Source organism: Sorghum bicolor, chromosome 10 (genome assembly GCF_000003195.3).
Source record: "Sorghum bicolor cultivar BTx623 chromosome 10, Sorghum_bicolor_NCBIv3, whole genome shotgun sequence".
Lineage (NCBI taxonomy): Eukaryota > Viridiplantae > Streptophyta > Magnoliopsida > Poales > Poaceae > Sorghum > Sorghum bicolor.
The window spans coordinates 3533920-3559992 of NC_012879.2; the positions used below are offsets into that span (position 1 = coordinate 3533920).

At 38.9% G+C, this 26073-nt stretch overlaps 2 protein-coding genes across 8 annotated transcripts; both read left to right on the forward strand.

The window, feature by feature from the left end:
* LOC8071347 (long chain acyl-CoA synthetase 4) lies at positions 1502–11711 on the forward strand. Of its 7 annotated transcripts, none has more exons than XR_002448225.1 (20): positions 1503–1702; positions 1897–1960; positions 2818–2907; positions 4367–4423; positions 4563–4611; positions 4742–4818; positions 5790–5829; positions 5912–6006; positions 6681–6848; positions 6940–7050; positions 7132–7219; positions 8006–8072; positions 8291–8366; positions 8478–8595; positions 8717–8962; positions 9079–9218; positions 9730–9912; positions 10002–10121; positions 10943–11039; positions 11106–11711. XR_002448225.1 is itself a non-coding variant. In XM_021448910.1 (19 exons), the coding sequence occupies exons 1-19, from the start codon at positions 1578–1580 to the stop codon at positions 10952–10954; spliced, it is 1926 nt and encodes a 641-aa protein (XP_021304585.1). In that variant the 5' UTR covers positions 1503–1577; the 3' UTR covers positions 10955–11711. The 7 variants fall into 7 exon arrangements, 4 of the variants coding, with proteins under 4 accessions (XP_021304586.1, XP_021304585.1, XP_021304584.1 ...); XR_002448224.1 differs by having other exon boundaries at positions 11130–11711; XR_002448226.1 differs by lacking the exon at positions 10002–10121 and having other exon boundaries at positions 1502–1702.
* Positions 15546–23733, forward strand: LOC8071348 (long chain acyl-CoA synthetase 4). Its single transcript, XM_002436468.2, has 19 exons — positions 15546–15800; positions 15914–15977; positions 17180–17269; positions 17982–18038; positions 18202–18250; positions 18403–18479; positions 19477–19516; positions 19602–19696; positions 20293–20460; positions 20552–20662; positions 20744–20831; positions 21253–21319; positions 21547–21622; positions 21733–21850; positions 21956–22201; positions 22312–22451; positions 22974–23156; positions 23246–23365; positions 23507–23733. The coding sequence occupies exons 1-19, from the start codon at positions 15676–15678 to the stop codon at positions 23540–23542; spliced, it is 1950 nt and encodes a 649-aa protein (XP_002436513.2). The 5' UTR covers positions 15546–15675; the 3' UTR covers positions 23543–23733.

The following is a 26073-nucleotide window of genomic DNA, read 5'->3' on the forward strand; positions in this document are numbered from 1 at the left end:
TTAAAAATGTTAGCTTTCCTTATGTGCCTTGAATCAAATTTCATCCCCAATGTTGCCACTTCCGTTGGTGAGACAATCTTGTCCCTCCCAGTGGAATGAAGTAAAATTTTGGGTCACTTCCCTTGCACGCCATTTCCATGCATGAAGGGACGCATTACGTGCTCATAGTTTATGAACAATAAAGATACAGTTGTGGACAAATAATACAAAATCAGTTGTTTTTTTTCTCTCACAGCAGTTGAGAGACAAATAGAAATAAAGTTTTCGCTTGAGCTTATCTGTCGAATTTGCCAGTCATTTAACAGTGTTTTCATCTCATAACAAATCAGTATGATACATCATTAGACCTGACACAACTACAAACGTCCATAAATTCTATTATAACATGGAATAGAGTATTTCCTATGGAGTATAGAAATCGTTTAGGACAGTGACATGGTCTTCAAAACAAAACTTTGACATTACTAAAAAAAACAAAACTTTGACCTTTTATTTTTATAAAAATGTTTAGGAAAAAATTTTATATATATATATATATATATATATATATATATATATATATATATATATATATATATATATATATATATATATATATATATACTTTTATGAAACTATTTTTTAAGACAAATCTATTCACATAATTTTGACATTTGCAAAGTCAATAATTTAAAAGTTATTGATGATTTATATTCTTAATGCTCGACCCAAACCTTTTTCAAAAACGAGTTCTAAATTCTATACGGAGGGAATACGCTTTGTTGTACGGTCATCTAAACGATTTGCGATTGAGGAACTATATAACGGTCACATTATATGTTTTCATATACGTCAGCACAAGTACATACTCCATACACAAATTAAACATACACGGTTTTAACTTGCACGAGAGAGAGAGAGTTTCGCTCCCAGGTTCTACAAAATAGGTTTTATGTATAGCAATAGCAATGCTATTGGAAACCTTTTTTATTTTATTTTGACGACTTGACATGTCCCATGATCCGTACATAGTTACAAATGCGTGTACGAAACTAAATTCTCACAAAGTATGGTTTGTGTACTTGTTGTCCAAGTCTTGGGTCTTGTTTAATTCACCCCGAAAACCAAAAAATTTTCAATATTCCCCGTCACATCGAATTTTTTGTCACATGTACGAAGTATTAAATATAGACGAAAATAAAAACTAATTGCACAGTTTACCTGTAAATCATGAGACGAATCTTTTAATCCTAATTAGTCCATAATTGGACAATATTTACCACAAACAAACAAAAGTGCTACAGTAGTGAAATTTAAAAAAATTTCGCATCTAAACAAGGCCTTGGACGTAGTTCGTTATGCCCAAGTCCACGGTGTTTTAATTAATTCACTCATAATATCCGTTCATGAGCAGAGCAGGTAGCACGGAGCAGGCTCCCAATTTTACCTTTCTCCCCGGGCCATGTGAGCTGTCACAGAGCGCCAAGTCAACGTTTAGCACGGAGTACATAACGTCCAGGACTAGAGGGAGGCATCCATCGCCTGACATACATCTCCTACTGCCCTGCCGTCGCTCTCTCCTGATCTCGTCGGAGAAGATGAAGCACCTGGTGGAGGTGGAGCCGGCGACGGCGACCACGGGTCCGGCGTACCGGAACGCGCGGGCCAAGGACGGCCTCCTGCAGGCTCCGCCGGGGCTCCACAGCTGCTGGGACATCTTCCGGTGAGCAATAATAATCAGCATCCAGCTCCATGATCTTGCCGCTAGCTCGATGTGATCTCTCTCCTCCACCTTGTCAACCCTTGAGCTCGCCGGCCGGCCGGCCGGCCGGTGACATGATTGTTTTATTTTGTTTGCTGATCGTACCATTACCATACTCATGGTTTGGTTTGCTCGGTTTCTGACGACTTTGGCAGGACGTCCGTGGAGAAGTACCCCAACAACCAGATGCTAGGTCGTCGGCGAGTGGTCGATGGCAAGGTAAGATTGGACTTCTTCTACCCCCTTGCTGCTAGCTAGCTTGGAATTCATATGAGCATTTTTTTTTACCGTTCCACGTGCATTTACTTCTGACCATTGCTTGGCCTCCTAGCCAGTATGGAGTAATCCTTCTCTAATAATTTTATTTAGAGATATAAATATTATATATATTTTTTATAAATCAAATTAAATTTATGGTACGAAAATAGAAAATAATAATTAATTTAGGATGAAAGGAGTAGAAGATAAATTTGCAACCATACTACTAGTAGTATTCTTAATTTTTGCAAGGACACCTATATATTTAGATTATCGTCGAAAGTGACACCCGCCGTTTAGTACCTACCGGCCGTAGTCAAACAGGGAAAAATTCGACAGTTGTCTGACTAGAAGACGGAGATAATGGTCTACTCGCTTTGAAAGGTTCAACTTTTAGAGTTCTAAGTTAATTTTTTAAAATTTTGACCGAATTTTTAGAAAAAAATACTAAGATTTATAATACCAAATTAATATCATTAGATTTATCATAGAATATATTTTTATAAAATATTCATTTTATATTATATATATTGATGCTCTTTTCTATAAAGTTGATCAAATTTTTAAAAAAATATTTGACTAACACGGATTCTAGAAGTTAAAGCTTTTAGGGACGCATAAAGTATTTCTGTACATGTCATGGCATAGAACAAGTCAACATCTTGTATATATAATTTACTTGGCCCTTTTTTGTGACACCTATGTATTCAGAAAAGCCAAAACAACTTATAATTTGTGATAAGGGTGGTAGTAAATTAACAAAACACCACAAAAATGATAGGATTGCAAACTCACAATAATGGTTTGTAACACTGCAGGCGGGCGAATACACCTGGGTGACTTACAAGGAAGTCTATGATGTTGTGATGAAGCTTGCAGCCTCCATTGACAAATCCGGAATCAAACAGGTACTTACTGCACGTAATGATCACAGACCACTGCAGCTTCCATCGATCTTCGCTGCATTCACGAAGCATGTCGCCTCACCAGTCACCACTCACACAGTCACGTGCATATTCAGTATTAATGTGGTTGTTCAGTCCTTAAGTTGGAGGCATGAAGTGACCTGCGCTGAAACTCTTTTTTTACTCTCTTCGGACTTGTTTAGTTTGAGAAAAATTTTGGATTCCGCTACTGTAGCACTTTCATTTGTTTGTGGCAAATATTATCCAATTATAGACTAACTAGGATCAAAAGATTCGTCTCGCGATTTACAGGTAAACTGTGTAATTAGTTTTTGTTTTCGTCTATATTTAATGCTTCATGCATGTGCCGCAAGATTCGATGTGACGGGGAATCTTGAAAATTTTTTGAAAACTAAACAAGGCCATCTCAAATTATAAGTCAATCTTAGAGAGTCAAACTATCTTAAATTTGACTAAATTTATATAATTAGATAATAATTATTATAATATCAATTAAGTATCATTATATTTTTCCTTAATTATATTTCATAGTATCCTCACTTTATGTTATAAACTTTAATATTTTTTTTATAATTTTGATTAAATTTGAAAATATTTTGACTCTCTAAAACTTCTAGAATAGTAACTTAATTTGGAATGGAGGGACTATCGAAATAGTAGTACTGACCGGCCGGCGCGCGCGGCTCACCATCAATTATGCAGACAGAACATGCAGCATGCGTGGAATTATTTAAGAGCCAGTGAGATGATAAGGTTTCTCCTGTAGCGATGAGTAACTCTCAGAACGGCACCCTTTTATTTAATTAAACGGAGATCTAACGGGAGTAGCTAAAGCTACTCGTTAGGATTCAGGAGTTGACCGAGATGTATCTGTCGTCATTTAGTGCGTCTCCAATGCTGACAAGTTTGCTAATAAAAAATAGCTAGCGAGATGGCAAGCACTTAGCTAGCACGACTTTCAAAATAATTTCAGTCACTGACACATCTACTCTTACTTGCTTTTATTTTTTTAATCGCTTTAATTCTACAAGTCAGCTAGCTATTTGGGTTCCCTTTTGGGGACGCTCTTACAAGCAAGTTGGCATGACGATCTTTCTCACTATCATCCCAATCTTTCTAAGGCCTCGTTTAGTTGTGAATTTTTTTTGATTTCACTACTGTAGTACTTTTGTTTTTATTTGACAAATATTATCCAATCATAGAGTAACTAGATTTAAAAGATTTGTCTCGCGATTTACAGCAAACTGTGCAATTAGTTTTTTTGTTTTTATCTATATTTAATGTTCCATGCATGTGTCGTAAGATTCGATGTAATGGAGAATGTTGAAAAGTTTTTGGTTTTTGTGGAAACTAAACAAAAGGCCTAATTTATTTGCGATACCAACTTAACAACCAAACAGTTCGTATATCTGATGATGAAGTCGTGGTTTACCAAATTCAGGGTGAAAGCTGCGGTATATACGGCGCAAACTGCCCCGAATGGATCATCAGCATGGAGGTAATCATATTAGTATTATCATTCTAATGCAGTTAATTAATTTTTTTACAATTTCCTGCGCTGACTAAAGTGGTGCACTTTTCTTTTTACCAAGCTCCCTTCTGACCTCTGTGTGTGTATGTCCATTCTTGTTTGGTAGGCTTGCAACGCGCTTGGGGTTTGCTGCGTTCCCCTCTACGATTCTCTCGGTAAAGAATAAATAAATAGATAAACAAATTGGTCACTGCTTATTTAGCGTTCTTGTATGGAAATAAATCAGACGAGAAAAACCACTAGCAAAGAATCATCTGCTCGCGGATCCAATCTTTTTGTGCGTAGGTGCTGGGGCCGTGGAGTTTATCATATGCCATGCCGAAATCCAGATCGCGTTTGTGGAGGAAAAGAAGATCACAGAGGTAGGGCAGCTTGCTCACTCATTTATTACTTCTCCAGCAATTAGTGTCGGTGCATAAAAAAACAATTACTGTCGCTGCCCAATTCATTTAATATTTAGTAATTAAATACCGTCGGGAGGAAACACGTCAAATCAAATTAAAATCATACAAATTCTCTACATCTCATATTAAAAAAATTCTCTACCTACAAGAGAGGGGGCAAAAAAACTTTTCACTTTTACTTCAACCTTTTATTTTATTCGAGATTTCTTGCAATAAGAACTAAGATTTCTACACATCTATCATATTTCACTTTAGCATTGCTACTAATACCCTCCAATAGATCCGCATGTTTTTTTTTATAGAAATAGATCAGCATGTTTTTATTATCATCAGAATAGATGACGATGCTATATAGCTGAAGTAATATACATAGGACACAGACGTGCTCGAATGGGCCATCCAATCACGTTAGGCCTCTCCTTAGTCGGGCCGTAATGAGATTGGCCCACAAAAGCTTTATCCAGCATTCGGCCCGATCAGACCTGGCATTTCGGAGTGGGCATCGTCGTCGGTGACGTCGCGCCGTCGCCGGCGCCGGCGCCGTTGCCGTGAGCCCCAAAGCCACCCCCACGTGGCACGTGCTTGCCGCGCCGCCGCCATGGCGCCGCAGCGGTTTCCCTTGTCCCATGAGAGGTGAGGGCGACAGGTTCTCCCCTGCCGATAGCCTCCGTGTAGCCTCACCGCGAGTACTCCAGGTGGACGAACTGAAACAGCAGGGTGAAATCTGATCCGCAGGTGTTGGATTTTCCCCCATTCTTACTCCAATTTTCCAATAGCCTTCGCCACAGATCTAAAACATGTTTTTTTTTTACCAAATTCGTTTTGAGGAAAGGTGCGCGTACAGTAGAGTAGCATTATTTTCTAGACCAGCTCTTTAGTTGGTTTATATTTAACCGTATCGTGTTTTTGATTATTTCAAATGATGACAGCTCCTGAAAACTTGTCATGCTACTTCGAAGTATCTGAAAAGTAAGTTTCTTCGTAACATGATGTTGATTGGTTAGACGGTTTATCACTGCGGGACTCATGGTATTTCTTCTGCTTTTGCCAGCGGTCATAAGCTTTGGAGGAGTCACAAATGACCATAAAGATGAAGCTAAAAACTATGGCCTGTCCATTTTCTCTTGGGAGGAATTCCTGATCATGGTAAGCTTGTAGATTATAGGTGTTCCAGTAGAATGTTATGGCGATAAGTGCTTCATGACATCTTTTTTCTAGGTAAAATAATCTATATTACTTTTACCAAAGTGGCTGAAAATATCTCGCCAATTTTTCCTTATTTGTATCTTATTATTATAATTATTTTTCTTCAGTGGCTAGTTTCATATGTGCTAAAGGTATTCGCAGACAGATATGTGAAGAACCACATCTCGAATGAGGAAACTCAACATAGCAGCCAAGATTTAAAACTACATGCCAAGAACAAAGACTAGCACACACTCACTATAGCAACTGTTTTCAAACTTGTCCAGATATGTCATATCTTTTACAGAGTATACATATTTGTGCCTCCCTTTTTTATACCTGCACTAGAAGACTAGAACTCCATAGTGAAACCTGCAATGGCCAAAACTAATTTTACCAACTAGGGTTACATATTACACGATAGAAATTTGTATCACTTCCATAATTTTATTACCATGTTGTACTAGGAAAAAATAAAACTTGTGCGAGCGTTTGGTGCTTTCTAGGGTCCAACTCCATACACAAAACAATAACTTGTTGCAGTAAATGACATTTGTATATATCACTCGAGTAAATCTCATGCTACTGACCTATCATATGATGCACAAACTCTTGACTATCTTGTATGCTTATAGGGTGGCTCTCATAATTTTGATTTGCCTGAAAAGAAGATATCTGACATCTGTACAATAATGTATACAAGCGGCACAACGGGAGATCCTAAAGGAGTTATGATATCAAATGAAAGCCTTCTTGTAAATATCACAGGCCCCGATTCTGTACTTCAGTATATTGGTGAAGTTGTAAGTAGAATCTCAAAATTTCTTTAAGAAAGAACTCTGATGTCCATTTGCATAGAGATCATGTGGGTTGCTCTCCACTCTCTTATTGCAGTTAGATCAAGATGATGTCTATTTGTCATATCTTCCACTAGCCCATATCTTTGATAGAATGTTTGAGGAAGTGTTCATTTACCATGGATCAAAGATCGGATTTTGGCGTGGGGTACGATTCTTGGGTCCTCCTTGTGTCCTTGCCGACCTTTAGGCAATGATGCATATTGATATTTGTGTTTTGTATATGTAGGATGTCAAACTATTGGTTGATGACATTGCAGCACTAAAACCAACAATATTCTGTGCTGTTCCACGTGTGCTGGATAGGATATATTCAGGTAAATTTCATATATCGAATGTTGACACATGAATATTTAGCTGATAATTTTCTTTTGTATATTAACATAATAGGTTTAGATTCCTATGAAGTAAGCTAGATTACAATTACTTTCTGGAGTAAATATCTGTCTAATTGATTCAATACCCAGATATATCATGGTTTTGTCATGTCATCATGTTTTGATTACAATGTTTCTTGTTATTTCCTATTTTGAAAGTCTTTATAGATTGATCTGTTGATAGTCAATTTACTTTAAGTGGAGATTATTGTAGTTTTCAAGAAATAGAGATCACATAAGTTAGACTTTGGTGGAAGATTACATGTGATTTATTCAGTGCCGGTCCTGTGGTTTTGAGGACCTAGAGCGAGACTAAAGTTGGGGCCCATAATATAAACACACAAAATAATTTTTAAAATGATCTAAATTCAAACTATTTAAGATTGATCAATTGTATAGGCATCGTCACCAATAAATATATTATTATCAACATATATTTCATAATATATCTAGTGTTTCTATAAATTTAATTATAGTCGGCGTGGCCCACGTTGGCACATGGCCACTTATCAGTCTTTTTCCATTGCCTCGGCTTTCAAACCAGACTCCATATACAATTTACGTAAGACAGACATGTACGTACAAATTGGAAGGGGCCCTGTAGCTTCGGGGCCTAGAGCGGCTGCCCCTCTCGTCCCCCCTCAGGGCTGAGTCTGGATTTATTCATGTGATTGCCCTCTTCTATGAAATTAGCTGATGTCTGATGCATTTATTATGTTTATGCAGGTCTTACAGCTAGGATTTCGTCTGGTGGTATACTGAAGAAAACTTTATTCAACATCGCTTATAAGATGTAAGTGTGCCTGCAGTTAATACTGAGATTACTATTTTCCTTTGCGAGGAGTACTCAAAACTTGCAGGATGGCCACTTAGTTTCTTAAGGTGTTCTTGTTATGTCATTCCACATTGTTTGTGATTCTATTGCTTTCTTAACTTTTTTTCCTTTGCATTATGTAAACTATTACCTGCCGGATTCAATTTTTGAGTTACTAGAAATTAACATATCACCAGGAAACTGGACAGTATGAGGAAAGGAATTAAACATGAGAAGGCAGCCCCATTCTTTGACAAATTAGTTTTCAGCAAGGTACAAGTTGATAACTCATAGCAGCATTTTAGTAACCTATCAGATGTAATTGAAAATGCTGATGTAGCTTCGGCAGTATGTTGTTATTCTAATTTAATGATTATCTTTAAGGTGAAAGAAAGGCTTGGTGGAAAATTAAGAGTTATTGTATCTGGAGGTGCCCCTCTATCTGTACCAGTGGAAGAATTTTTGAGGGTTGTGACATGTGCTTATGTTATTCAAGGCTATGGTATGGATCTTTCAATGTTGTAGTTCCTTTACTTAGGATAATGAAGCACTTAAGGACATATTTTTTCTGTGATGTGTGGACTAATACTTTTAGATAATACTTTGCACGTTTCAATGTTTAGGACTGACGGAAACTTGTGCGGGATCTATAGTTTCGATACCAAATCAATACTCCATGCTTGGGACTGTTGGTCCACCTGTTCCACATATTGATGTACGCCTTGAGTCAGTTCCAGAGATGGGTTATCATGCTTTGTCTAGTGTCCCACGTGGAGAGATATGCATAAGGGGAAGTGTTCTGTTCTCTGGATACTACAAAAGAGAGGACCTTGTGCAGGAAGTCATGATTGATGGCTGGTTTCACACTGGTTAGTTATTTTTGTAACTTCACCACAGTGTGCCAATTAACTACCTTTACACATGTGGACATCATGAGTTTATCTTGTAAATAATGTTTCTAATTAGAATAGTGTTTGTATTGCAGGAGATATTGGTGAGTGGCAACCAGATGGATCCTTAAAAGTGATTGATAGAAAGAAGAATATTTTCAAGCTTTCGCAGGGGGAATACGTTGCAGTGGAAAATCTAGAGAATGTATACGGTGTTCTTCAAGATATAGATTCAGTATGTAACAAACTCAATGAAAATTGCACTGTCCTAACAATTTTTCATGTTGCAACAGAAATTTTTATATTCAGTTCTCCCATGCTTATTATGGTGCTTGTGGAAAGAATTATATATTTCTTCTTAATATAATGATATGCATCTCTCTTGGATGTTAAAAAAGAATTATCTAGGTCACTTGATTTGAAATTGTTAGGAAACTATTAATGGGTTTTGTTTGGTTGGAACAAAGTTCATTATAATAAAGCTCTGTTGATACCACATAACTTTATAAGCCCTGCTTGCTTGTAAAAGTTTTGGTCATTATAAATATTTGTTATTCTTATTCTAGGTTATTTTCTTGAACTCTATAATGTCTATCTAAAAATGAAACTAGGGGGGATTCTCTTGTGTACTTGTCTCTCATGCCCTTTTGCCTCTAACAGTGTGATAGACAATTTGTTTTTTGGTCTCTCTTGTATCTAGTTTACCATATGCCCCACCTTTTTATGTTCCTGTTAATCTATTTCAGATATGGGTATATGGGAATAGTTTTGAATCTTCTCTTGTCGCTGTTGTTAATCCGAACCAACAATCTCTTGAGCGCTGGGCGGAACAAAACGGTACTGCTGGAAGTTTTGCTGAACTATGCGAGCATTCCAGAGCCAAAGAACATATTCTTGCAGAGCTCACGAAGATTGCGAAGGAAAAGAAGGTAAGCTTCCTAAATATGATTGCTACATTACTTGTTGCATTTAGATGTTTTTAAAATGATTGTTGTATCTTTTATCTTCAATTTGCTAGCTGAAAGGTTTTGAGTTCATAAAAGCTATCCATCTTGACCCGTTGCCATTTGATATCGAACGCGATCTCATCACCCCAACATACAAGAAGAAACGGCCACAAATGCTCAAATACTACCAGGTTAGATGTCAACTGAAGACAATCATAACCTCTCCCCTGACCCCCAAAAAATAGATTTATCGATTTATTTGTTTACACCATCTATTTCATAAAGTAAGACAAATGTCCACCTATTTTATTTATTTTGTTTAAAATTGTCCAGGGAGTAATTGATGCACTCTACAAAAGCATGAAGTAATACGACATATTTACAGAGTCACAGGGGTATTATTATGAATTTTGATGCACATATTTGTCTTCATGTTATTTCAGTAGTTACTTGTATGATGTATCTTATTATAGTGTGTGGAATCACTTGGAGAGTTGTGTATTATTGTACTGAGATAAGGGGAACAAAAATAAAAACAATTTGGGTACACAACGTGTGGTGCAGAGCGTGCGTGCGCACATACTTTGAGCTAAAGGTTCTATTGGAATCACCAAAATTAACTCAGCTGAAGTCCATGATGGATACACCGATCAGCTGTTCAGAGTCACTGTAGGAGTGAAGTCTAGAGGAAGAACTTCACACGTGCAACACTGCCTTGGTCTTGCACACAACAGTTTAGCACCATGGAGTTGAGTTGCTCCATGGAACATCGCCTGAGTGCGCTGTATATTCTCCATAACTCCTTTGTTGGTCCAACGCCAGGAAAAGGAATCCGCCACTCCCAGGTGCAGTTGAAAATGAGATAGCAAGTCTCACAGCTAGAGATTGCTAAGTTGAACCCCCCCTGCATGAGACAATTGTTTTGCCACCTTAGTGGGGCTTGGGTTTCTGGAAGTAGTAAGGACTTATTTGGTACAGCTCAGTTTCATTGGTGAATTATTTTTTTTTGTAGCTTGGACTCTAAAAGCAGCTCTACCATAGGATGAAAGTTCCTTCTTCCCTGGTTCCCAGTTTGGAGTTAACCAGGTGGATGTCAAATCGGAACCAAGGTAGTGTTTGCTAAGCATACTCCGGTTTCTGTTAGTGTCTTTGATTGTTATCAATTGTTTTCACAGAGCTCATCAATGTTGACATGGCAGGAATTTAGCTAGAGCGAATTGGGATTACTATTTGCAGCGTGTTTCAGATTTCAGCTGTATTTTTAGCCTTGTTTTAGATAGGGGAACTGAAGTAGAGCGGGCCGTAGAGCGATAAGTGGGTCTGTTTGTCTCGATCGTTCATCAGTTGGATAGTAGTTGCGCTATCTGACAGTCTGCAACGGCAAACCCTTTCATCAGTTGGATAGTAGCTGTGCTATCTGACAGCCGGCAACGGCAAGCCCTTTCTTCGACGGTTGATGTTTTGCTTCTATATATTTGGTGACCTGAAGCGTTTGTCCTTGCTCTTCCATTTGTGACATTAAAAATGTTAGCATTCCTTATGTGCCTTGCTTCAAATTTCATCCCCTGTTGCCACTTCCATTGGCGAGACAATCTTATTCCTCCCAGTTGAAAGAAGTAAATTTTGGATCACTTCCCTTGCACGCCATTTCCATGCATGAAGGGACGCATTGCGTGTTCATAGTTCATGAATGGATGTTCCATTCCGCATGTGAGAAATGAGGTTTCTAAAAGTTGTAGAAGAAAAAAGTGACATTGCAATATATGGTATGCTTTGTTGTATGGTCATCTAAACAATTTGTGGCTAGGGAATTATACAACGGCCACATTATATGTTTCATTCATGTGTTAGCACAAGTACATAAATTAAACGTGCACGGCTATTTTAACTCGTACGAAAGATAGAACAGAGAAAGAGAGATATAAAAAAAGTTTTCCCCTTATGTATAGCAAATAGCAATGCATGTGACATGGGGAAAATATCGACTTAGTTTCAAAAAGACTAAAGTTCATTGACGGTCCTAGAACTTGTTTGGTTGTATCATCCCAGTCCCTAAACTTGCAAATTAGCTATTTATTAGGTCCTCAAACTTGTTTATATATGTGTCATCTTAGTCCTTGAACTCACAATTACTCATTTAAGTTCTAAAACTTATTTGGATGTGTCATTCTGGTCTCTAAACTTGTTCGAGGGCCGCTAATAAACTTTATTCTTTAAAAAATCAACTTGATATGTCCCGTGGTCCATACACAATTAGACATGTGTATATATATAACTAAATAATTCTCCCAAAGCATAGTTGTGTACCAGTGCAAGTCTTGGACGTAGTTTGTTATGTCCAAGTTCATGGTGTTTTTAATTTATATAAATAGATAATATGTCGCACGTTGTTACGGAAATTTTATAATACTATAAAAAGATAATTCTATAATGCTGAATAGAAGAAAATCATTTTAAGCACAATGGTACCAATAATGAAATCAACAGGCTCGGGCAAGCAAAAGTTCAACTTAATCCGTACTAATTAAAATTTGAAACTTAAAAGATTGATGAAACCATCTACCTGATGCAAAGCCAGCAAATAACATTCAATTGAAAAGGCAAATAAACAAGCTTTCCTCACCGGACAAATTAGGCGTGGAGCACCGGTATGGACATCACAATTTATGATGGAGAATATAGCCATATATAGATCCATAAAAGAAGGCCTTTGATCATTCGTATATATATGCCCACACATAGTGTGAAGAGATCGACGAAATTATTCTAAAAAAGAGAGAGATCGATGAAATTAGTCTTGTCTTCCAGGAGTTTTGGTTTCTTATATACAAATTGAGTTTGTAATAAGGTTGCTCATGTTCTAGCAAAGCAAGTCACGTGTACACATAGATCAGAGAAGTGGCATGTAAGTCTGGCATGTGTAAGTGATCTTGTATTGTATGAGGCTTTGGCCAACTGAGTTAATCAAAGGCATGTACGTCTCAAAAAAAAGTGTGACAGAGGATGAAACAAAATTGAGATAGGGAAAGTGAACAGTATATAGACAATAATTGAACCAAGATTTCTAAATCAATTATCAAAATAACAAATGGTGCAAAAGCTGTGATGAAAAATGTTAAGCTCCTGCCTGGTGCTACCAAAAAAAATACAAACAGTAAGCTATTATGCAATGAAGAAAATTGAAAAGAACAAATAAACAATTAAGAAATCCGCCTACCTAATCGTGCTTCGTGCTCGGCACTTAGCTGCAAGCTGCCCTTGATCAGTATAGAAAAATAATTGAACCAAGATTTCTAAATCAATTTGCAAATTAAACAAATGGTACAAAAGCTTTGATGAAAAATATTAAGCTCGTGCTTGGTGCTATGATGAAAAATATTAAGCTCGTGCTTGGTGCTACCTGAAAAAAGATATTATGCAACAAGAAATTGAATAGAAGAAATAAACAATTAAGAAATCCGCCTTACCTGATCGTGTTGCGTGCTGGGCACAGCTGCAAGCTGAGGAGCGTGTGAGAGTGATGATGATGTGCATGGCGGCGACGTGCGGATCGCGTGTCCGTAACACCATTGGTGCATGGCGGCATTGCATGTTCGCGATTTATTTTTATCTCTAGATCACACGATTCATGCATACAGCATACTCTGTTCGCTTTATATTTAATTTACTGATTTGTTGTGAAAAAAAAAGCATTGTTGGTTTGCTGAACTATCACAGCTCATAAGACATATGGCATGATGGGGAGATTGGAGAGCAGCACAATCCTTTGTATGCCCACTCACGCACACTATCAAATTGAATGCTTCCTTGGTGAAGAAGATGAATTCGTACGAGGCTGCATGAAACCGAATGATTGCTCAAATTCCCCCACTTTATAGCAGTTTTCTATGCATTTTAGTGGAGAAGATCCTAAAGGAGATGGGCATGCACATAGTGCAAGATTGAATGTTGTGTCATCATGGGTGACTACAAGGGATGTGAAAGGGAAACATATTTTTGATGACGTGGCAGCAGGATCGAGGAGCTAGAGAAATAATGCAATGGGGATAGATACCCAGGCCTTGTTTAGTTCCAAAAAATTTTGCAAAATAGGAATAGTACCACTTTCGATTGTATTTGACAAATATTATCCAATCATGTACTAACTAGACTCAAAAGATTTGTCTCGTCAATTCCGACCAAACTTTGCAATTAGTTTTTATTTTTGTCTATATTTAATACTTCATGCATGCGTCTAAAGATTTGATGTGACGGGGAATCTGAAAAATTTTGCAAATTTTTTTAGAAACTAAACAAGGCCCCAATAAAGATGGCAACGAAGAACTTTTCGTCGGAGAATAAACCACCATCCCTGTCCCGGGGGGGTGATTTTCCGCATCCCCATCCCCGTGATCAACACAGGGAGCACTCTAGTACCATCGCCCGATCCCCGATGGGGATTTCATCCCCGCGGGGATCCCCATCCCCGCATACAACAAGGTTCACAGATTCATCTAGGCATATAAATCTAGTAGCAAAGTTTTAAAAATTCCTAAAAGATCATAGATTCATAAATCATGCATTACTCATGTAGTTTAATCAATCAATCAAGTTCACCAGTAACACATACAACACTGTAACATAGGTGTCCAGCTCCAGCTGTCCAGCATACACAAGTCTCATACAAACCAACAACTTGAGATCTACAAGTAACATAGGTGTCCAAGACTCCAGCATCCAGCACATACACATAGGTCACAGCCTCACAGGCACATACAAAGAACAACAATATAGGTGTCCAGCATACAAGATAAGCATATGCTGCACAACAACACAAAAGAGAACACAGTAGTTCAGCTCCAGTTGACCATCATGATGTCCTGACTTGACAAAAGAATAGCTCCAGCTCGGAAGAGGCACCAATGAGGCAACGACGCTACCAGCAGTGCTCCACGCGAGGGTGGCAGAGAACGGACGGAGGTAGGGAAGGACTGAAGGAGGTAGAGAGCTCACGGAGCGAGAAGGGCGGTTATGGATTGACGCTCACGTCGTTGGCTCGCCGCACGCAAGTCGTGACCTCGTGTCACGTAGTCACACGGTGGCGTGCACACTGTGTAGTCGGTCGACACTCCTGGTGGGGAAGTGGGGACTAGGGACTGGGGAGTGGCCACCTGGTGGTGCTAGGATTTAGGGTTAGCTCATATATATATATACACTTCAGTGTTAATGGGCCTTCTTACATGGGTCTGGGCGCCTGTCACATCTCCTCTCCTGTCTAGTGCGGTGCCGCAGCTGCTGGTGCCTCACGGGGCGGGGACGCGGGGATCGGGAGCGGGGATCAGGCAACCATCTCTGTCCCCGCCATTCGTGACAAGGACAACTATTCTACCAATTTCATCCCCATGAAGATCAAATCTCCTTCATCCTCATTCTCTAATGGTAGAATTTCTCGTGGGGAATCGAGGATCGGGTCCTCATTGCCATTTTTAGTAGATAGAAGATATCTGTTCATGAGCAGAGCAAGGATTGAGCACGGAGCACGGAGCTGTGACAGAGAGGCAAGTCAACATTCAGCACGTACATATAACGTAGAGGAAGAGAGGGGGGGCATCCATCGCCTATATATTCGCCTGGCATACATACATCTCCCTACTCAAAACCTCACCGGCAAAGGTATCCGCGCACTCGGCTGCTGCTGCCCTCCCCCGTCGGCCGCCGTCGCGCTCTCTCCTGATCTCTCTCTCTGACCCTTCTGTCTTGGAGAAGATGAAGCACCTGGTGGAGGTGGAGCCGGCGACGGCGACCACGGGTCCGGCGTACCGGAACGCGCGGGCGAAGGACGGCCTCCTGCAGGCTCCGCCGGGGCTCCACAGCTGCTGGGACATCTTCCGGTGAGCAATAATCAGCATCCAGCTCCATGATCTTGCCGCTATATACCTCGATCTCTCCGCCATCTCTCCACCATGCTGTTGATCGATCGGTTGGTTGGTTTCTGACTTGGCAGGACGTCCGTGGAGAAGTACCCCGACAACCCGATGCTCGGTCGCCGGAGAGTGGTCGACGGCAAGGTAACTAAGAATGGACTTCTTCCGATCCGATCCACGCCCTTGCTAGCAGCTAGCTAGCTACGTAGCTGGGAATTCATATCAGCATTTTTTTTCCGTTCCACGACGTGCATTTAATTTACTTCTAACCATTGCTTCGCCTTCTAGAAGATAAACTATAGTAAACCATATACTAGTAGTATTTTTTTTATGGTCAACTGGGGAAACACGATCCCCACCTGAATGCTTTATTAGCCCATAATGGCTCAAACGTATATAGTAGTACAAAGAGGTTACAGGATCATTCTTAGGTTCTAATCCTAGTTTATGGCAGAATAGAACCGAGCGCTAGCCTTGGCCTTGTTTTGCTATATTGAAGATGGTGCACCATGTTTCAGCTATGTGCCGCTTCTTCCTGGATAGCCTAGTTTGCCACTGTTCAGCAGCCAGCTTGCAGGACAGAAAAACTTGGTCGACTGAAGACGGCGCTGTTTCTTGCCTTCCAAATTTGCCAGCACACTAAGCTGATGAAGGTGGGGAATTCTTGGGCTGGCATATGAGCAGCCAGTGTCACGGTATGCAGGGAGTTCAACTCCATTCACGGGACCAATATGAGTAGTATTGTTGTTTTATTTTTAAGGACGACACCAATATATTCGGATTATCATCGTCGAAAGTGACATCCGTTCACGGGAAAATCGACATATATATATTTGCCTGGCCAGAGACGATGGTGCAGTTCAGTACATGTTATGGCATATAGAGCAAGTCAAAAACAGCTTCCATATACTTTACTTGCATTGCTCTCTGTGTGTGTGATTAATAGATCATTTCGGAATGGGATATACATCCTATATACTGGATCAAATAAAGACTCTGGGCTTCTATCAAGCCACTACTACATTGATTTCTTTAGGAATCGAGGATCTTTTAATAATACCCTCTAAAGGATGGTTAGTCCAAAACGCGGAATAACAGAGTTGTCTTTTGGTGCACTTATACATGATCGGTGTTACCTAGTTCTTTCGTGACCATTGTTCGTTCCATGACATGTATTTCATTACATATAAGAGGATTTTGATGCTATATATATCCTGTTAATACAACAAACAACTTAAGTAAATGTAATAATAGTACAGTAGTTTAGTAGAAAATATATATACCGTAGTAAATAAACAAGACACCACAAAACGATGGGGTGATGGTTTGTAAAACTGCATGCACAGGCGAGCGATTACACCTGGGTGACTTACAAGGAAGTCTATGATGATGTGATGAAGCTTGCGGCCTCCATTGACAAATCCGGAATCAAACAGGTACTTACTGCACGTAATTATCTGAATATTTACCCTTTTTATAATAAAGTGCTGTAGGGGTGCAAACCCCTCCAGGAGTTCTCCTTAAAAAAACAGGTATTTCTTTTTTGTATCGCAATATGTGCTCACCATCAATTCTCCGGACAGAACATGGAGTGGAATTATTTAAGCGCTATGAGTTGACGATATCATACATGATCTGGAGTAGGAGTAAACTCAGAAGATGCACCCTTTATATTAGATTTAAATGAAGATATAGAACGAGTAGACGTGTCCCTTTATGTTTTAGTGTTCTGCTCTTGTTCTGCTTATTGTTATTAGAACAATAAAAAAAGTAAGGGTATTAAAAGAAAATCCTAGTTGATCATTGGTCGTTACTCGTTAGGATTCAGGAGTTGACCGATCGAGATGTATCTGTCGTCACTTTTATACAAGCAAGGAGTGGCATGATCTTTCTCTCTCGTCCCAATCTGTTCGATCGGCCGGAGAGATAGATATACTATCATATTGCAGTTAATTGCAACGGGATGTCATCTAGTACTACTACGTCGTTCCATGATCCTTTCGGCAGGTTACGATACTGATCAAAATACATCCAATTCCCCACAAAAAAAATGCATCCAATTGATCAAGTCAAACATTCCTAATGAAATATATGTACAGTTGTGTTCTAGAAAAAAGATGATAAAGTTGTGGTTTACCAAAATTTCAGGGTGAAGGCTGTGGTATATACGGCGCAAACTGCCCCGAATGGATCATCAGCATGGAGGTAACCATAATATTCATTCGAACAACGGTGCCTTTTGGAATTAATTAGTTTTTAAAAGAGTACTTCATGCGCTGATTAAAACGGTGCACATTCTTTTCTTTTTTTTTACTATAAGCTCCCTTCTGACCTCTTGTGCATATATGTTTTCAATCTTGTTTGGTAGGCTTGCAACGCGCTTGGGGTTTGCTGCGTTCCCCTCTACGATTCTCTCGGTACATAAATAAATAAAAATTGTTCTGCTTATTAGCGTTCTTGTATTGTACTGTGCAAATAAATCAGACGATCGAGGAAACCACTAGCAAGTTAAGATGCTGCTTGCATAATAAAGAATTATCTCCTCGAACCGATGAAATCTTGTGTGTAGGTGCTGGGGCGGTGGAGTTTATCATTTGCCATGCCGAAATACAGATCGCGTTTGTGGAGGAAAAGAAGATCACAGAGGTAGAGGGCAGCTTGCTCAGTCGTCATTTATCACTTGCTTGTCCAACAATTAATAATGCCTTTGTTCAATTCATTTAAAATTGAAATACACGTCAAATCAAATTAGATAGATGATATAAATTCTCCACCTCTCCTTAAGAAAAGGCTCTACCCCTCACCCAAAAAAAAAACTCTACTCCCAATTTCCTCCAAAAGAGAGGACAATATTACCTTTCACTTTTACTTCAACATTTTATCTTGTTCAAAATTTCTTGCGATAAGGTTGCATTTTACACCTCTATTACATTTCACTTCAGCATTGCCAATATCATCCAATGGATGAGGGTATGCTTTTTACTTGCTTATTGGATACTCCAATGGAGTAGATCATATATGACTATGTTTAATTTTTTTAAAGAAAAGATGATGATGTTTAGCTTTTGTTTTTTTAGCAAAAATAACGATGTTTAGCTGAAGTATAGGAAATAGACGTTCTCCTATGGGCCACCCAACCACGATAGGCCTCGGCTTGGTTGGGCCGTAATAAAATTATTGGCCCAACAGAAGATCTACCCACACTTTGACTCGATCAGATCGTGCATTTCAGACCGGGTGTCGTCGCTGACAGTGCCGGCGCCATGAACCCCAAAGGCGCACCCGCGTGCCACGTGCTTACTGTGCCGCCATGATGGCGCCGCAGCGGTTTGCCTTGTCCTGTGAGAGAGGTGAGGGCGACAGGTTCTGCCCTGCTGGCAGCCTTCATGTAGCAGGGTGAAATCTGATCTGCATGTGTTGGATTTTCCCCATTTTTACTCCAACTTTCCAATAACCTATGCAACAAATCGAAACATGTTTGTTATGGAATTCATTTCGAGGAAATGTGCACGCAGTGATTATTGCAGTGTAGCAATATTTTCTAGACTACCTTGTTTAGTTTTTTGTGAAAGTATACTAGCTCTTTAGTTTTGTTCATATTTATAACCCTATCATCCTTGTTGATTACTTTCAATGATGACAGCTCCTAAAAACTTGTCACGCCACTTCCAAGTATCTGAAAAGTAGGTACCTCCGTAACATGATGTTGATTGGTTAGATGGTTCATCATTGTGGGATTCATGGTTTTTCTTTTGCTTCATTTGCCAGCGGTCATAAGCTTTGGAGGGGTCACAAATGACCATAGAGATGAAGCTAGAAACCATGGCCTGTCCATTTTCTCTTGGGAGGAATTCCTGGTCATGGTAAGCATTGGGCTTTTTCAACTTACTTTATATATTACAGGTGCTCCAGTAGAATGTCATGGCAATAATTGCTTCATGACACCTTTTTTCTAGGTAAAATAATCTATATTACTTTTACCAAAGTGACTGAAAAAATCTAGCCATATCTAGTCTAGTTATTATTATTGGATGGCAAGTTTCATATGTGCTAAAGGTATTCATAGACAGATGTGTGAAGAACCACATCCCAAATGAGGAAACTCAACGTACCAACCAAAATTTAAAACTACATGCCAAGAACAAAGACTATCACATACTAAATATAGCAACTGTTGAAACTTGTGCAGATATGTCATATCTTTTATAGAGTAGAGCATATATAGATATTTGTGCCTCCCTTTTTATACCTGGACTACAAGGCTAGAACTCCATTGTGAAACCTTAATTGCAATGGCCAAAACTAATTTTTACCAACTAGTGCTTTCTAGTGTTCAACTCTATACACAGAACAATAACTTGTTAAAGTAAATAACATTTGTATATATCACTGTAGTAAATCTCATGCTACCGACCTATCATATGATCAACAAACTCTCGAATACCTTGTATGCTTATAGGGTGGCTCTCATAATTTTGATCTGCCTGAAAAGAAGAGATCTGACATCTGTACAGTAATGTATACAAGCGGCACAACGGGAGACCCTAAAGGAGTTATGATATCAAATGAAAGCCTTCTTGTAAATATTGTGGGCCCTGATTCTGTACTTCAGTATATTGGTGAAGTTGTAAGTAGAATTTCAAATTTTCTTTACGAAAGAACTTTGATGCCCATTTGCATAGATCTCATGTGGGTTGCTCTCCACTCTCTTATTGCAGATAGATCAAGATGATGTCTATTTGTCATATCTTCCACTAGCCCATGTCTTTGATAGAATGTTTGAGGAAGTGTTCATTCACCATGGATCAAAAATTGGATTTTGGTGTGGGGTATGGTTCTTGGGTACTTCTTGTGTCCTTGCTGACCTTTAGGCAATAATACATATTGATATTTGTGTTATGTATCCGTAGGATGTCAAACTATTGGTTGATGACATTGAAGCACTAAAACCAACATTATTTTGTGCTGTTCCACGTGTGCTGGATAGGATATATTCAGGTAAATTCCAAATTTCGAATGTTAACACATGAATGTTTAGTTGATCGATTGTTTTGTGTATTAACTGAATGGGTTTAGTTGTCTATAAAGTAAGCTGGATTACAATTATGTTCTGGGAATAAATATCTCTCTAATTGATTCAATACCCAGATATATTCCAGTTTTGTTATGTCATCATGTTTTGATTACAATGTTTCTTGTGATTTCCTATTTCCAAAGGCACTCATAAATTTCATGTTACAGCTAACACATACCCATGATTGCTTGGTCCTATTTATAGGTTGATCTGTTGATAGTCAGTTTACTTTAAGCAGAGATAATTGTATTTTTCAAGAAACAGAGATCACATAAGATAGACTTTGGTGTTTGCCCTCTTCTATGAAATTAGCCGATATCTGATGCATTTGTTATGTTTATGCAGGTCTTACAACTAGGATTTTGTCAGGTGGTATACTGAAGAAAACTTTATTCAACATTGCTTATAAGATGTAAGTGTGCATGCAGTTAATATCGAGATGAATATTTTCCTTTATGAGGAGTACTCAAAACTGGCAGGATGGCCACTTTGTTTCTTATGGTGTTCTTGTTGTGTCATTCTACATTATTTGTTGTTCTATTGCTTTCTTAACTTTTACTGTTTCATGCGCCTTTGCATTGTGTAAACTATTCTTGCCCAATTCAATTTTTGAGTTACTAGAAATTAGCATATCATCAGGAAACTGGACAATATGAGGAAAGGAATTAAACATGAGACGGCAGCCCCATTCTTTGACAAATTAGTTTTCAGCAAGGTACAAGTTGATAACTCATAGCAACATTTTAGTAACCCATAGATGTAATTGAAAATGTCGGTGTAGCTTTGGCATTATGTTGTTAATCTAACTTAATGCTTATCTTTAAGGTGAAAGAAAGGCTTGGTGGAAAATTAAGACTTATTATATCTGGAGGTGCCCCTCTAGCTGTACCAGTGGAAGAATTTTTGAGGGTTGTGACATGTGCTTATGTTGTTCAAGGCTATGGTATGAATCTTTCAATGTTGTATAATAAAGCACCTGAGGATATAATTTTTCTGTGATGTGTGGATTGATACTTTTAGATAATTGTGTGTGCGTTTCAATTTGTAGGACTCACGGAAACTTGTGCGGGATCTATAGTTTCGATACCAAATGAATACTCCATGCTTGGGACTGTTGGTCCACCTGTTCCACATATAGATGTACGCCTCGAGTCAGTTCCAGAGATGGGTTATGATGCTTTGTCTACTGTCCCACGTGGAGAAATATGCATAAGAGGAAGTGTTCTGTTCTCTGGATACTACAAAAGAGAGGACCTTGTGCAGGAAGTCATGATTGATGGCTGGTTTCACACTGGTTAGTTATTTCCATAACTTCAGCATAGCCAATTTTACCTTTACACAGGTGGACATCATGAGTTTATCTTGGAAATAATGTTTCTAATTAAAATAGTTTTTCTAATGCAGGAGATATTGGTGAGTGGCAACCAGATGGATCCTTAAAAGTTATTGATAGAAAGAAGAATATTTTCAAGCTTTCACAAGGGGAATACGTTGCAGTGGAAAATCTAGAGAATGTATATGGTGTTCTTCAAGATATAGATTCAGTATGTAACAAACTCAATGAAAAATGCACTATCTTAACCATTTTTCATGTTGCAACAAAAATTTTTATATTCATTTCTCCCATGCTTATGATGCCTGTGGAAAGAATTATTGATTTCTTCTTAATATATCGATGTGCAGCTCTCTTGCATGTTCGAGGAAAAAAAGAATTTTCTAGGTACTTGAATTGAAATTGTTAGGAAACTATAAATGGGTGTTGTTCGGTTTGAACAAAGCTCATTATAAGGCTCTGTTGATGCCACATCAATTTTTAAGTCCTGCTTACTTGTAAAAGTTTTGGTCATTATATTTGTTACTCTCATTTCATATTATTTTCTTGAAGTCTATAACCTCTATCTAAAAATGAAACTAAATGAAGGGTGGGGGGATTCTCTTGCGTAGCTATATATTTGCCACTAACATTGTGATAGGTCTTCAAGATGTAATTTGTTCTTTGGTCTCTCTTGTATCTAGTCCAGTTTACAGTATGCCCCATCTTTTTATGATTTTGTTATCTATTTCAGATATGGGTATATGGGAATAGCTTTGAATCTTCTCTTGTCGCTGTTGTCAATCCGAACCAACAAGCTCTTGAACGCTGGGCGGAACAATACAATATTATTGGAAGTTTTGCTGAACTATGCGAGCATTCAAGAGCCAAAGAACATATTATTGCAGAGCTCACAAAGATTGCGAAGGAAAAGAAGGTAAGCTATCCATATTATAGCTGCTACATTATTTGTTGCATTTAGATGTTTTTAAATGATTACTGTATATTTTATCTTCAATTTACCAGCTAAAAGGATTTGAGTTCATAAAAGCTATCCATCTTGACCCATTGTCATTTGATATTGAGCGCGATCTCATCACCCCAACATACAAGAAGAAACGGCCACAAATGCTTAAATACTACCAGGTTAGATGACAACTTAACACAATTATAACCTCTCCCCCGATCAAAAAATGGATTTATCGATTTGTTTATTTACTGACCTTCTAATTCATGAGGTATGAAAAATCTCCACCAAATTCATTTATTTTGTTTAAAATTGTTCAGGGAGTAATCGATGCGCTCTACAAGAGCATGAAGTAAGACGACACATTTGCATGAAGTAAGAAGGCACATTTGCATAGTCCATATTATGAATTGTGATGCACCGAGTTGTCTCCATGTTATTTCAATGGTTACTTACATGATGGTTATTGTGGTGTGTGGAATCACTTGGAGAGTTGTGTATTGTTGTATTGAGATAATAAGAGGAATATGTTTTGGTAAACCATTGCTAAAATAGGTTCTTTTGATTGTTATAAAGAGTAAAATACACATAATATCCTTTTTATTTTCTATATTTTTTATAGTCCTTTCATTTCTCTTCTACTTTATCCCTTCATCTCCCACGTTGTGATGACCGTTCTTCTCCACCTCCTGCCCCATCTCTCCACTGTCCTTGGCCTCCCCAACACCCCCGGCGGCTAGCGCGGCCCTAACAGCTTTGAAGGCTCACATGCACTGAGAGGCCTTGGAGGTTCATGCGTCCTAGTGCGGCTTCGGTGGCTATGTGACCTCGATGGCCTCCCTATGGGTCCATGGCAGCGCCCGTGTCCATCTCCACACGGGCGGATGCACATCCCCGCCCGCACCCCTCTCTACGTCAGCCTATAAAAAATCTAGCCATCGATGTGCGATGTGTCCACGTGGAGATGCAAAGTCATGTGAGGCTACATTTTTTCAACCTCTTCCCTGTGTTCCCTCCTCTCTTAGTGGGAAAACCATAGCTTCATGGGTGAAGTGGATAGCCATAGAGATGTTTGGCAGGAGAAGCTGTTTTTTAACTTTGTGAAGCTGCCCATAAGCGCTCCACTTTTTACCTAACTTTCACAATTAGTTAAAAATGGAGCCATTGGCCTCGACCCCTCCCCCATAGCGATTGGTTCTAGATCCATCGTCGCGCCATGTTCAGCCCCCAAGCTAACCACCGGAGTGCCCTCCCAAGTCCTTGGTAACTCGCTAGATGCCCCTGTTGGTCATTGGGAACCCCTCGCTCTCGGAGCTCACCACTACTAAGGGCTTCCTTGTGCCATGCATGGTCCAGACTCAAGTCAATTGTTGTTGGCTCCATCGATCTCACCGTTAGATCCATCGATCTCACCATTAGCGATGGCTAACCCTCGAAATCACCCTTAATCGCTCCACGCTGTGTGACCTTTGCATTCAATCCATTGGCTCCTATCCCACCAACCACTGAATAGCCATAGAGACGTTAAGAATGTCTGTGTACCAATCCAATGGCATCTCCAGCGCCAAGAGATTTGGGAGTAAGCAAGAATCAGACCACCCTTGCGACTAGTCATTTCTGGCTCAAAAACATCCATGAGCTGCCCTTCACTAGCACCTCACAAATTCTCGTCTAGCATCGGAACTAAAAGAAGCAGCAAGGGGCCATGTCCAAGCCTCCCACGCAATGGAGGAGAGGAGATTATCTAAAAATACCCTATCAACACTCTCCGATCTTTGGCATCAATGAAAAGGACGAGCCTTGCGATGATTCTAGAAGAAGAAGCGGGATTGTGGTTTGTTAGATATGTAAATATTTAGGGGTCTAATTGTAATTATATATGAAGGCCACCCAACCCAAGGGGTGTGAGGTGTTCTCCAAATTCTATTCTACACTCTGCACATAGAAACAACATTTTTGTTACAAGACAAATTTAGGAAAAAACATCACAAATCAGTTATATGAAACATCACATAACATTGGAAGGCGAGAAAACATACCGAAAGCTTTAACTATCATAGCTATTGATCCTTCAAGTACATCCTGAAGTCAACGTTCTAGCTCAATTAATAATTACATCCTCCAATTTGGAAAAACTACCTTCATTATTTGCAAGATCATCTGCTAGGAACATCAATTCACGTGGTTTGCACATATCTATAAGCTGACTGGATCTTTTTTGTGCATCCGAGGAGAATAAAGAAGTTGCATTTTTTTTCTTAATTCTGCTTTGGTTCAATATGTATGAACCAGTGATAGAACCTTGAATATCCGAGTTATCTATTCAAAGCACCAAATTTTTAATCTTCACTTTAGAGCACTTGAAAAACAAGGCCAGCACAGCATATGCTATATATACTTCATGTATAGAGCTACATTCCAAATCCTTACAAACTTCTGCATAGACAACCTTATCATCTCTCCATATTATGATTGAGATCATGGCCTTCTCAGACTACCTTTGTGCAACTTCACCTTTATAGAGACCTTTGATTCCATAATCATAGCGCAAGATTTCAACATTACCGATGTTAGTGTCTCAATCCTCAACAATAAATACTTTAGTGCTGATTATTTGGTTTCATAAATGATTCTGCTCATAATCATTGTCTATCCTTACCATCTAAATAATTAATTCAAAGAAACTAAGGTACTGGAGAGTTTTTCTATTCTTGTTATGTTTGTTTGAGAGGAAATGTTGTGAAGTTGCTAAATAAAACCTCAAGTAGCAGTAGTAGACAATTGCAAGCAAGATTGAGTCTAAATTATATCTCATATGAGGGCTGAAGAAATGACTTGGCTAGCTTCCTCTCGAAGGAAATGTGTATGCTATTCTCCTTCTACCTCC